The 14,296-nt window shown below is 33.8% G+C and overlaps 1 protein-coding gene across 1 annotated transcript in view; it reads right to left on the bottom strand.

Moving 5' to 3' along the window:
* LOC150092543 (uncharacterized) overlaps positions 1-13,399 on the bottom strand; it is a 113,475-nt gene extending 100,076 nt beyond the window's left edge. Inside the window, exons 1-3 of the mRNA XM_090414651.1 lie at positions 13,108-13,399; positions 5,546-5,721; positions 809-940 (exon numbers count right to left, since the gene is read on the bottom strand). Coding sequence (XP_090270777.1) covers positions 809-940; positions 5,546-5,713 — 300 coding nt within the window. The 5' untranslated portion in view covers positions 5,714-5,721; positions 13,108-13,399. The remainder of the gene's footprint in view (positions 1-808; positions 941-5,545; positions 5,722-13,107) is intronic.
* Between the last annotated feature and the right edge of the window lie 897 nt (positions 13,400-14,296).

Below are 14,296 nucleotides of genomic sequence, written 5' to 3' on the forward strand. Positions count from 1 at the left end.
TTGCAGATGCACGATTTCTGTTTGTGTGTTACAAATCGTACATCTGCAATCACGACTACGGTCAATCTGGCCTTGCAGCCCATGTTTGGATATAACCCACAAGATCTCCTAGAAGAAAACTACACTGCTCCACCACAGTAAATTTAAAAAGGAAAGACTGTTTTAAGAATCTGCATCGGAACTCGGATATCAACCTAACTAAAATAATACTGATGCATAAAATTTTGCAAAATTTGGAAAACAATAATTATCAAAAGGTCCCACTTTTTTATCCTAGGCTGTCTACAAATGCCCATAGAGGGCACACCACCTAGATATAACTTTAGTCACCAATACAAAGACAACACAGTACAATTAGTATTGTGTGTGTGTTACAAGAGTTATTTGTAATCTGTGAAGATGTCTCAGTGACTGAGATGAAATATTGGAAGCATTAAAATTAGTTTTTAATCCTTTCCTAGTGCTGTAAATATTCCATTAAACCTCCAACATGATGTCCTCCCAGCACTTAAGCCTTAACATATAAAGTTTAGTATGACAGACATGTTGCTGAGATCTCCTACAAGGCCAGGGCGTTATTAATAACAATTATAATAAATGGCCAACTCATTTAAGGGTGATAGGATATTTATCAATAAATCACATAAAACTTCTGAATAATTATGCTTGTTACTTCTGATACATATACTAGTTATTGAACAAAAAAAGAGCATGCCTAATAACATGAATTGTAGGCTTCTTAAAAGATCAAATAACTAAAAATTACAAATCAATTTCAACTAAAAATAATTATAAAAAAAAATCTTACTTCCATTAAAAGGCTAACTAATACATGATTTTCCTGAGGAGAAAGAGCAGCAAAAGCATCCATGCCACAACTTATGCATGATGTTACTATCCACTCTCCAACTTGCCGAGTTCTGCAAAACATCATTTGTTCCTGCAAATAAAGTAAAAATGTTTTGTTTTCATTAACTTAAACATTAAACATCATTATTAGACTATTAATCATTTGCAGATCTCCATGGATTCAGACTGATTACAAGAGGTTCTCACTGTCACATACAAAGCTCATCAAATCATGCCTTAAACTTATTCACTGTTTCCATACTCACCACAATCTCAGGCACTGCATTCCATTCATCTATATCAGTCTATGTACAAATCACATCCTCCTTATACAGCTTCCAGGGATAGCTTCTTGCCCTCCCTCTCTCTCTCTCTCTCAAAATTTATCAAACTTGAACTATGACTAATAACTATTTTTTGACTGTCAAGAACCAGTCAAGAAATTGTTTCCTTGAAGCTGTTTTCAAAAACGTAGCTTCAAGGACATTAACAAACAACATTAATTATGAATTATTGACTGTTAACTAACAACTAATATCCAATAAATTAAAAAATTTGCAAACTCAGGACAGATCCCCCTATTCATTAATAACAATGCTGATCCATATTGTAATTCCCATGCATAAGAATGCTGTAATTCTTCTTTATATTGTTTGTATGGTTTTAATTAATTTATTTATTTTTAACAAGTCACCATATCATAATACAATGGCAAATTTGTAACTTTAGAAGCCCAAAGCACTATGTCAACTTTAAGAACACTTATGAACTTTCAAGAGCAATCACTAGATTTAGAAAAGAATTACAGGAAACAAAAGAATTCCCAGTATATGAAAGGGCCACTATGCAGACTAGTTTTGATCTTTATTAAGGTCTCATCAGTGGGAAATTATATTCTTGTTCAATCTTTATCCAAAGCAAACAAACTTTGCACATGAAATATCTTCACGACTAGGATGCTTGTATATAGAGGCTAATGACTTCACATTAACTATCTTATCTTAGTATCCAATGGCAATCATTATCCTCTATATACAAGTAGCCTAGTCATGATGACCTCTTGAGAGAACTGAGGAGTGAAATGATCAGATGACAGTTTGCTAGCTTTTTTTTTTTTTTTTTTTTTTTTTTTTTTAATGATGGCTCATCACAAAAAGAAGATAGTATCAAATGGCACATGGATAAGGTTAGCTGTGTGAAACTTAGTCATAGGAAAGAAACAATGTCAAAGCTAGTTATCAAGAGGAGAACTGACATTTACAGTATACTGGGAAGGACAGCTACTTAAAAAGAGATCCTAATCATTGAATGAATGACGAAAATAATCTAGTTTTCTGGGTAGAAAATGGACAGTCTGTATTAGAACATTTCTAAAAGCTAACGTAAAATTACTTTCTCAAGCAGCACATGAAAAAAAAAAAAAAAATGAATCAAGCACAGGCCAGAGAAGTAACAACTATTATACAGAAAGCAAAGTTAGAGTATGAAACTGGTGTGTAGTTAAAGGAAACTCAAATGAATTTTATCGTTATGCTGAAAGTAAAAAGAAGAACAAATGTAAAAGAATAACTTTACTGAATACAGATGGTACATCTTATGTCAAAGGTATATGTGTGATTATTCAAATAATGAGAACTCACTTCACTAAGATCCATCAATTTACATAACATGAAGCACACTACCACCACTACATTGGATGAGGAATTACTGATGCATGAGGAGGAGGTTCTAGAGTTGTTACATAACCAAGATAAGAATTCAGCAACAGGAGCAGATGGGATATGAGCACATTATTCATCTTATTATTATTATCCCAAGATCCCATGAAGTCACACTCATCTAGAAGGTCTCATCATATCATGCCTTAAACACACTCAAAATACTCTGCAGATACCGCTCTCTCAGGCAAGGCATTCCAAACATTCACAACTCTGCATGCAAAAAAAAACTGCTTCTCACTCCCCTGCTCAGACACTCCTTATACAGCTTCCAGGGATGACCTCTGATTCTCCCCTGATCTCCCATGGTTTTCTGTAAAAAACCTCTCCAACAATGATCCAATAACAACTGCTTACTAACTTGCAGGTCACACCACCCTTCTTACTCCTATCCACTAGACTCTGTATATTGCATCTTCTCGACTTTTCTTCATATTCAACATTTCAGATATCAGAAACTACCTTAGTCAGTTGCCTCTGGACCATTTCAAAATCTCTTTGTCCTTTTGAAAACCAGGTGACCAAATCTGTGCATAGTATTCCATGTGTGGCCTAATCAAAGCCTTATACAATGGAATAAGAATCTCATTACTTCTACAAGTCAGTGTCCTCCACATCATTCCCAGAATTCTTTGTGTTGTCCTCACAATTTTGGCAATGTGTCCCCTAAATTTCAGATCCTTATCCACTATCACCCCAAGAACTCTTATTTCCTCCACTTCCAACAATATATCCCCACAAGGTGTAAATTCTACATCATCCCATTTTTGTTTCTCAAATTTTAAAACCTTACATTTTGCAACAAAGAACATGCATCCCCATTCCTGTGCCCATTCACTCAATCTATTCAAGTCCTCTTGTAAGGCCATAACATCTCTACTCTTCATAGTTCATCCCAACTTTGCATCATCTGCAAACAACTGAATATCCCCATCCAAATCTTCGCCAATATCATTAAGATACAGGTTATACAGCAATGTACCTTGAAACAGAAACTTGAGGCAAACCACTAGTGACTTTCCTCTTCTGGGATACTGCTCTTCCATACATAACTTGTTGATACCTATCAGATAGCCAGTCTCAAGATCAGTACTATCAAACAAGAAGCCTAAATAGCAAAGAAATGGAGCTAGCTGAGGAAATGGATAAGTACCGATCAACATAATAATTCTAATACATAATCAACATAATAACACTAACCACTCAGCCAGCCAGGCTGGCCGAGTAGTTAGCGTATCCGCTCTCCAGTCAAAAGGCTGCAGGTTCGAATACTGCCCTGAGCATGGATATTTGTGATTGTGGAAAGAGCAGTGGTGGTAGTCAGTGGTAGATGGCATTGGTGTAGTTGCAGTCAGCTGGTGGATTGAGTTGGTGGAGACAGAGTTGTAGAGCAGGTGCCCTCCCTCAATGAGTCTATGGACTCCCTGGAGGTGTCAAATAATAATAATAATAACATAATAGGAGTGACTGAAACAAAAAAGGCAAAAACTGGTCAGATCTTTTGGAGCAATAAATACAAAATGTTATATTTGAGTAATAACAATCAGGGAAAAGAAGGAGCAGCTATAGTATTAGAAACTAAATACGGGGCTAATCATGAATGGCAAGCAATATCAAGTAGAATGACGTGGACAAATATTAGAATGGACAATGAGACTTATTTGTGCCAATAGACCCACAGAAGATTCTAAGGTAGAAGTGGAGGAATTTTTTGAGGCTTTAGAGAAAGCAAATGATACAATGCAAAAGGAAAAGTTGGTCCTTACTGGGGATCCAAATAGCAGAATAGGAAATGATTGTCAGACATACAATATTTTGGGAAAATTTGGAGAAAAGAGCAAAGCAAATAATAATGGCAAAACCTATTCGATTTCTGCTCAGGACATAGACTGGTTATCACTAACAGAATGTTCCAACATAAAAATGTGCACAAATTCACATGGAGAGAAGTGATGGAAAGCAGAGCACTGGCATCCACTCAACCAGTACAGCATGATCTGACAAACAAAATTATCATCATTATAAAATAATTTAATTTTTGATTTAATCTTTAATTCATTGAATTCAAAATTACTCTACATAATGCTACACTTAACAATCTCACCTGCAAAAGTTTTGAAATCTAGACTATTATATTATCATGGGCAGGTCAAAAGACAGAAATATTCTTCTTCTTAGTCACTGTTCACAATATTATTATACATGATACGTTCTATGCATTCCTTAGGAATCATTGCAGAAAGGCACTTTATATTACATAATCCACCTCAAACATATTTTTACATATTTATTGCATTGATAGTTTAATAAAAAAAAAAAAGAAAGCATTTTTGGTGAGGAAAACCTTGCTATTAGAACAGTTAACTGAACTGCAAGAAGATTCCTTACATCAGGACAAGAATCAAACCCAGGTATTTTCCAACCAACCAAAAGACATATAGTCATATCATTCTTATAATTGCAGTACAAATGAAATTCTTCCCCCCACCCCAATTTGTTTTAAAGAAATAAGGATCAGCCCTATGCCCATGTTCAGACTTTATCTCTAAATGGTAAAATAAAGTTTCTCCTGCTAGAGATGCCTAATACACATTTCTTTCACTGAAAACTGATGCACAGTATAATTATTTATGACAATATCCCCACAAATGAAAGAGATGAGAAAACTATAAAAAAAGGTGATGCTATCATTTTCTATAGCTCTCTAAAAAGGTAGAAAAGGTAGGCTGTGAAAACTTGATTTCAGCATTAGTCAGAGAATGTTGTTTCAGTTTAAAGGTACATACTGATTTTAAATAAAAAAGTATGTCCACTTTCAAACAATACTTCCAAAAAAAGTCCCAATGCACGAAGATACCATCAAGTTAAAAAATAGTAATAAATCGGAATATGGGACACTTTCAAATTAATCAGCAATAGCTTTCTTCCGAGTGTCTGTAATGAGCTGTTAGCTTGGAAGTAGTATTTAACACACCTACCTTTGTTATTCCTCCTAAATCTAAAGATACTTCAGCAATCCCTTTCTGAAAAAAAGCATCTGCCTTTGCATTCTCTGACAAGTGAAAAGATGTTAAATCTAGCAGACAGAGATTATCTTCTTTGGCATGGATCTTGATGTTCAGACACTGACAAGTAACTTGAACCATGATAGACACTAAAAAAAAAAAAAAAAACTGAAATAATTAAATGTTCTAGATACAAGTTTAATATAAATATATTTGAAAGAAATTAGATTTTTGTTTATATTTTACTCTTGTACATTAGAAAATAATAATACACTGACATTTATTAAGTTTCAACAGGTCATGTATCATACACAATAAAAATGAAATTCAAAATAAACCTCATTCTCCCCCCCCCCAATCCCCCCCAAAAAATTGGTAATTTTTATATACCCAAAGTTAACAGAATACTTTCATTGCATTTACATTTGAAATTATTGCAAACCAGCAGCTTCTTTTTATATGCTTAGAGGAAAGTGGAGAAATGATGCAACCAGTTTGATAGCACAGCACCCATACAAATAGCAATAACAAAACAAATAGAACATCAGTGAGAAAATGGTTGGTAATGCTGTGAAAGAAAGGAGTCATGTCATAAATGGATTATCTGTTTATGGATAACATCTAGCATTTTAGTTTGGGGAAAGAGAGAGAGAGAGAGGGGGGGGGGGCACTCTCCCAAATGCAAGACCAGTATTCTAAGGTTGGGCAAAATTATGTAATGGTAGGAACTGAACAAATGAGAAGTAATTTCTTAAACAGAAAAGGACAGATTTTTTTGGAGGATGAGGACACTATGGATGTGAAAGAAATGTAAGGAAGTCCAGGAAATGAGATCTGTTAATGTCCAGAGATGTATTATCAAAAATGGGGATATGAAGTGAGATAATTCTCATAAAAAATTATATGAAATTACATGATTTCAGTGTTATATTTATAGATTCTGCATGTTCATTACTAGTCTGTCACTTTGTATCTCTATTTTGAGACAAACTAACTTCTTCAATCGAAAATGCTGAGGAAATATTTTGCATCATTAGCAGAATATGAACCCAGGTCTTTGCAACAAACAGACAATATTATGCAATGACCAGCATAGAGCTATTACTATCAGTAAGAAAAAGGACCAAATATATTAGCAGAGTGGTGAGGATTTTTCACAGAATAAGTAACAAACAGGCAATATTCAGCTGTGTGCTGATAAAGTCGGAGAGAATTATAAGGAGTGATGTTGAAGTTTCTTCAGAAAGACCTCGATACTTATATTTTGGATTGATGAATGAGGTTACAGTTTTAATGTTAATAAATGCAAGGTGTTGCATTTCAGAGTACTAACTCAAGTGTAAAGTTCTGTACTGTATTCATGAAACTGTGCTCTAGGAGACTCAGATTTGGAAGCAATGGTAGATAGATGCCTAAAGTTCAAAGCACACTGCAAGCATTGTAAGGACTATACAACATGTTGATGCCATGATAAATAGATCACTCAGTTTCCAGTGTGATGTGGAAACTGGAGAGGTTCCACAGAGAAATGATTAGGGCAAAATCAGAAAGCAATGTCAGTTATGGGGAAAGAGTTAAGGAAAATGTAAAATGCAGAGTTCAAAGGACAAGTGGAAAAAGGAGGTAACATGATAATGACATTTAAGTTGGTAATGGTATTTTTCATGATTGACACAGACAGAGAAGAAGAGAGGACTATGTAGAAGTTGTAATAAAGAAGGAAGGTGAAGAAGGAAGTGAGCAGTAAACTACATGGAAAGTGAGTGGAGTGAAATACATAGCTAGAACATGTTTGGTATTAATAATGATAATGAAAATTAATAAACCATTCTTTGCATATCTACAGAGTGATGAAAATCAATCATATGTGTCCAAATTAAAAAAAAAAAAAAGTGAAGGATATGGAATTTGACAAAAGCAAATAGTAGAATAAGAAAAGAACATTAAATGATTGCATCAAGGTAAGTACAGAAAAAGATGCTAAATGAAGCTAACAAAGAAAAGTAGCAAATGTGTTAGTCAAAAACAACAGTATAAGGAAAGAAAAAAAAAAGATCAGAAGGGTGGGAAAATAAAACACTCCACATTGGCTGTCTGATAGGTATCAGAGAGTTGTGTATGGTGAAGCAGTTTCAAGGAGGCAGAGGGTTACAAATGGGGTCCCACAGGGACCCCATTTGTAACCCTCTGTTACAAATTTGCAAATCTATCATTGATATAACCTTTATATCAATGATATTGCAAGGGGATATTCAGTTGTTTGCAGATGATGCCAAGCTGGGAAGGATTATTAGTAATAGTGCAGATGTGGTAGCCCTGCAAGAGGATTTGAATAAGCTAGATAGATGGGCAAATGAATGGGGGTGTCGGTTTAATGCAGCAAAATGTAAGGTCTTGAGGTTTGGGACACATCGATGGGATGCTGCATACTCTATGGGAGGAGTTAAACTGGAGGAAGTAGGGGAGACAAGAGATCTGGGGTTGATGATTGATAGAAACCTGAAATTTAGGGGACATATCGCAAAGGTGGTGAAGGTAACACAGAGGATTGCTGCAATTACAAGAAGGACACTGACCTGCAGAGATAAAAGGGTTATCATTCCGTTGTACAAGTCTCTGATCAGACCACACTTAGACTATTGTTCTCAGATTTGGTCCCCAAGATTTGAAGGAGATAAATTAACTGTGGAAAGAGTACAAGATGGATGAAAACTCTGCAGTCCACAAATGATGTGGACTGCAGAGTTTGGTGGATAGAAGGAGGAGAGGTGATATGATTGAGGCTTTTAAACTGTTGAGAGGTGGTTACAGGGTTGACACTGGGAGAGTTCTTTCGATTGGCTGAACAACGGCAAGGAGTGATCAAAAGAGGCCATACCTGAAAGTTACGAAAGGAAACTGTGAGCAAGAGGGTGAGGAGTGGTTTCTTTGCATGGAGGGTGGTTGAACCATGGAACGCATTGCCTGATGGAGTGGTGAGTGCAAGAACAGTCAATGAGTTTAAGGAATGGTATGATAGACTTTGTGTTTCTTAGGGGGGGGGACCTCCCCTCGACGAGTCTTGACAGACTTTATGTTCTTAGGAAGGACTTCCCACGATGAGTCTTTTGACTCCATGGAGGCCTGAATAATAATAATCAATATTCGAAGACACTGATGGGGAAGCTGATTGTTACTCAGTTTGGCAATGGTTACAGCAGGAGCACAATCAAGAAAGATAAAAGGTCTAAGATTTGTTACTCAAGAATATGCATTGCAAACAAATGCCATAATGGTGAAGATTGAAAAGATCAGTAATGATAGCAAATATCAACTATGAAAAGATAAAGAAATAATGGACAATCCAATCAGTTCTTGCAGCAAGTTTGTTCAAAGAGACTATAAACAAAAGGATGATCAAGTTATAAAAGCTACACACTACAGCTTGTTTATAAAAGTTTCCCAACTTGCAAAAGCCTCTTTAGGGATATACAATAGAAAGTATTGAAAATGTGAAGATGTTATGGACTTTAATATTCAGACATATTTGGAACACAATATACTTGACAAACCAATGTGTATGGTTTATTGATATGGAAATATCAGGAGATGGTCGAATTGAAAGGGAAAAAAAAGGGGAGGGGCTAAAAAACTGAAAAAATATAGATCAGAATATTAAAATTCAACAAATTTGATGGAAAATGGCACCAATTCCAAATGTCATAGGAATGTTAGGAATAAAAAGACCAAGCAATCAAAAATTTCTCATTTAATGTTTCTATTTCTATGCTAGAACATAACATAAATAGTAAATTTATGAAAAATGAGCATTTAAACTATCACAAATTATGTTAATATTATATTTATTGATAACAATTTAGTAATGTTTGTATTGGGATTTGCAACAGATATACACAAACTTTCATTCACTGTGTATGTGCAGAATGAGTGTGCAAGTATGCAAAATTGCTAACTAGAAATATTCAAAGCTACTGGTAAGAGATTTCTACTTTTTCACTAAATTAAAATGCATATAAACTTTTTCTTTATATTTTTAATAGTGATCATTTTTTTTTTAACTTTTAGTCACTAAAAATTCAATTCCAAATTAATATGGATAACTTTGAAGTTGCTACATAATAAACATCTTTATTATTCATAAGTGTTATATTCCATCCACTATGGGTGGCTAAAAGCACATTCATGTATACAACCAGCATGGCTGGTTGAGAAGACAATGTTACTACTTTGTGATCTACAGGCTTGGTGGGGGGGGAGGGTCTGCTTGGGCATAGATCAGTTATTTCAGTGACAGATGATTTACATCACCTAGTGAAAGTCCACCACCACAGACATTACTGGATATTGACTGGAATCATGGCTTAAGTAACTATGGCTATGCAGTCCAGTGTATATATATATATATATATATATCAGTTAACTGACATTTATAAGCTACATATTATTATCCAGACATCTCTTTGAAGACTCATCACAGGCGGCCCAAACTAAGCATCATACATACATACAATGCCAATCATACTTCTACTTATACTTCGATAATGCAGCACAACCCTCTTGTAACCCATTTACTCATTTATTGATTTCCAAACAAAAAATCTAGTCCTCACAACCTTGCTGATCACACTAATACTCAATTTCCTCAGGTGAGCTCTTGTTCTCTCCACTTGTAGAAAATTTTCTTCTACATTTATATCTATATTGCCGACCTGGTTAGCCGAGTGGTTAGCATATCTGCTCTCCAGTCAAAAGGCTGCGGGTTCAAATCCCGCCGTGGGCATGGATGTTTGCGATTGTCTGTGAGAATCTAGTGACGATAGATGGCATTGGTATAGATGATGATGGTGGAGACAGAGTTGTAGAGTAGGTGCACTTCCTCAATGAGTCTTTGGACTACATGGAGGTGTCATGTAATAATAATATATTATAAACTTCCATTAGTAACATGTTTTATCATATTCTCTTTATTCCATCAACTTATCATCCTACAACCAAATTTTGTAACCTATAAACTTTCAATGTATTCTTACAGGGAAGAGGGCACAGGTCATCTGCATCCAAATTCTCTTTACCCCTTCCTATTCTCCAAAATTTGAGATGATTAAATCTGAGCACATTAATCTAGATGTAGCCATGTCAAAGATGTAGTCATATCCTTATAAAGATGGAGAATAATGTCCTTATTATTGGACAGAATAGCACAATTCATTGTACTATTCTATCCACTTCTGCAATATTTTCCCTTAATTTCAACTCCCTGTTCATCACCATCATTCCCACATCCACAGCCTTATCAATATAATACAGCCTTAGGTGCATAATGTTGCTTCACCCCATTGAAATGGACCATTATCCTTCACCCACAATATCAGTCCCTTTGCTATAAGATTAGTCTTTCATAGGTGGAAATGTCCTAAAATGAAATATGTTAAAAATATCAATTAAGTTATAAGAATTCATTTGTGTTGTTTCCATTCCTTCAAAATATCTTATTATGTGACGATTATTGCTGATCCTTCCTTGGTTTCTAATACCAATTAAGAAAAAACAGTTCTCAAATAGTAAAGATTTAAAAAAAATATTGGTTACCCAAGATTTGTGCCACCCATAAAGGAAATTATATAATCTTTAAAAAAAAAAATAAATAAATATTTTTAAGTACGGAGATTGAATGTGAACAGAATGCAATTCTTAAATTATCTAATAATTTCAAAACATGATAATGTAGATATTTTTGGTTTTACTAAAGTGGCAAAAAAAGAGTTACTTTATAAATAAATTTAAATTAGATGCAAAATTTTCCTTTGCAACTGGTAAAAAGTCCCAATATTCTTTAAGGATGATTTCAATCATGTTATGAAAATAGTTTTGTTTAATCTCTTATTTGAAAATGTTTCATATAAAAGTTTAATGTTAAATATCATGCAGAAAAATATTTTTTTCTTAGAATTTATGTTTACTCATTTCTGTCTTTAGAAAAACAGCAGGATTTTATTATATAATAACACTATTATATTAACATCCACAAAAAAATTCACTGTAAGAGGAACGATTAAGCCAAAATGTTTGTCCTGCAAGCCTTGAAAATCATTATATTGCAAACCTTTACACTGTTCTCTAGTGAGTGAGTGTAATGCATTGCCAACTTTCATACTCCACAAAAGCATACCCTTATACTTCTAAGAAGCATCCTATCACTCTTGCGACATGTATGTACCCTGAACTTCAGCTTTGTTAAGGTTCACCCTGGATTCCATATCTTCACCTTCTGCACTTTGGTCCCACTAACACAATATTTGTTAGTGGGACCAAATTCTAGACAACATCCCACCGGTCTTCCAAAGTACATTACACATAACATATAGCAAGTTCCAATTTTTATGCCAAAACTAACATTTAGTTTCAAAAAACTGAATAGAAAATTTATTGAATGCAATCTCCAATATTGGTACTAGAGATATACACAGATAGATATAAAATGTGAAGTATACATAAACACATACATTAAGGAACTTGGAAGGAGAGAGAAGAGAGCCTTGCTCAAGAGGTATCAATTTTTTTCTTATATCCCTAATTCCTTTATTTCTGTCTCTATCTTGATGAACTATGCTCTCTGTAGCATGTCTTTCTGTGATACTGTATTTATAGATTTGATAAATTTAAACTAACCATTTTTGCAAAAACAATGGGATCTGACAATTATTTTTAAACAGTAATTATGTCATTCCATAACCACTCTTCCCAATTTACATCTTGTGAAAATAGCAATAAGAAATGCATATATTATAAAAATGGTAGAAACAGGATTTTTCTATATAGAGATCTTCATCCATCTCTCAAAATGATTTTTTTTCTGCATTAGCATTATTACTTCTACCAATATGATATCAACTAGGAAAAACAACTGAATGTAAGCAAATAATCTGCTGAAATGAACGACTAACCAGTGCATTGGTGTTCTGATCTTGCATACAGAAGTGTGCTGCCATGTTCTATGAGAGGAGAAGGATCAATTACATGGATCCTCAAAGAACAATTTTAAATATAATAAAAAAAAATTCTTATATATATTACTTGACTATATGCTTATGGCTAACACATTTCTAGACAACATTTTCGTCTTTTTTTTTTTTTTTTCAGTATTATCGAAATTTGAATTACTACTTCTACGGTATTCTAACATAAATAATTTCAGATGAGTAATCCATAAATCTAACCAAATTTAATTAGCATTTAATGTTTTTAAAATGAAAAAGATTTATATCCACTTTCGCTCTTTAGACATAGAGTTCAGTTTTCTTCTTTCCATCATTAAGCATCAACTGATTCTAGCTGCTACTAATTATTGATCAATAGCTGTATCAGTATTTCTGGTAGTAAAATTCCTATCACGTGTTCACAAGTGTTTTAAAGAATTACTAGAACTTGCCAAATGAAACAAAATCATGTTTCCTGTTTAACATTATTTACTATGGCAAAATCGAAATATTTGATAGTTACCCTTAAAAACTTCAGAACTTGTTGCATTCACTCACCTGAACTGCTGTGTAAAAAAAAAATAACTAGATATGTGTAAATTTAAGATACAGATGTCCTATACTTTAGAAAATAATAACTCGCTTTCTCAAAATATAAAAGCACAGTAATACTGTGTGGCGTTTTCACAAAATAAAATAACATTAAAACAGTAATCTAGTCGTTATACAAGAAAACAGTATAAACGCCATCCACAATTCCAAACAATCACTCCAAAAAAGCAGCTACCAACTCGTGTTATTGCAACAAGGGATAGAGAATTATTGAAACAAACATCAGCTTGGACGAGTCCATTGCATCCAGCTGATTAGGATTTCACGCGCATCACAATACAAACAATGACCTTGAACCGCCTTCCCATAAGCCATCACTATTAGTTATCATAAAACATCAGAGAGGGCAGCACACTGAAATAAACTTTAACGCCGTGATAGTAAATAAAAATCATAATTCGAGCAGTTCTAAGAATCCTCACATTTTTTAAAATAATAATAATTGATAGAATTAATTTCACACTAATATTAGAATAAAATAAAATTTTATTATATTTAATTTTATCTTTTTGATGAACACACTTTTCATTATTTACTAATATATAATTCACTGTTACCAATAATAAGATAAAAAGCCAAACGGCTATTATTACATCCGCAGATTCTTTCCTGACACAGTAACGAACGAATTATTCCGAACACACACATTTTAAAGAAAAAAATTTAATTTCGCAAGAAAAGAACTACAAAAATTAAACTCCAACTTTACCAATGAAGATTTTATATGTGCTCCTCTGTTCCTAATAAGTTTATTAATTCACTTAGGCATTAACTCTACCAACGTAGAGCACATTTTTCTTATTTCCGCATCTCGAAAACATACTTTTATAATGGATTGTATTAAGTTATCCTTTCTATCAAAATTTAATTTTGGAAAATTAAATTGTGATACAATACATTTTCACTATGGCCCACAGATTTTCTATTAGTTTGAAGTCAGGAGAGTTACCTGGCCAATGAAGCAATTGGATGTTGTGATTTCGCTTTTCTTGAAGTGTGGCATGGAGAGAGATTATTATTATTATTATTATTATTATTATTATTATTATTATTATTATTATTATTATTATCTGAGACCTCCAGGGAGTCAAGGACTCATCGAGGAAGGCTATAAATCATTCAAACCAGATGTCAT

This window comes from Typopeltis vanoorti, chromosome 25, assembly GCF_054136105.1.
Source record: "Typopeltis vanoorti isolate ZY-2024b chromosome 25, IOZ_Tvanoo_1.0, whole genome shotgun sequence".
Classification (NCBI taxonomy): domain Eukaryota; kingdom Metazoa; phylum Arthropoda; class Arachnida; order Uropygi; family Thelyphonidae; genus Typopeltis; species Typopeltis vanoorti.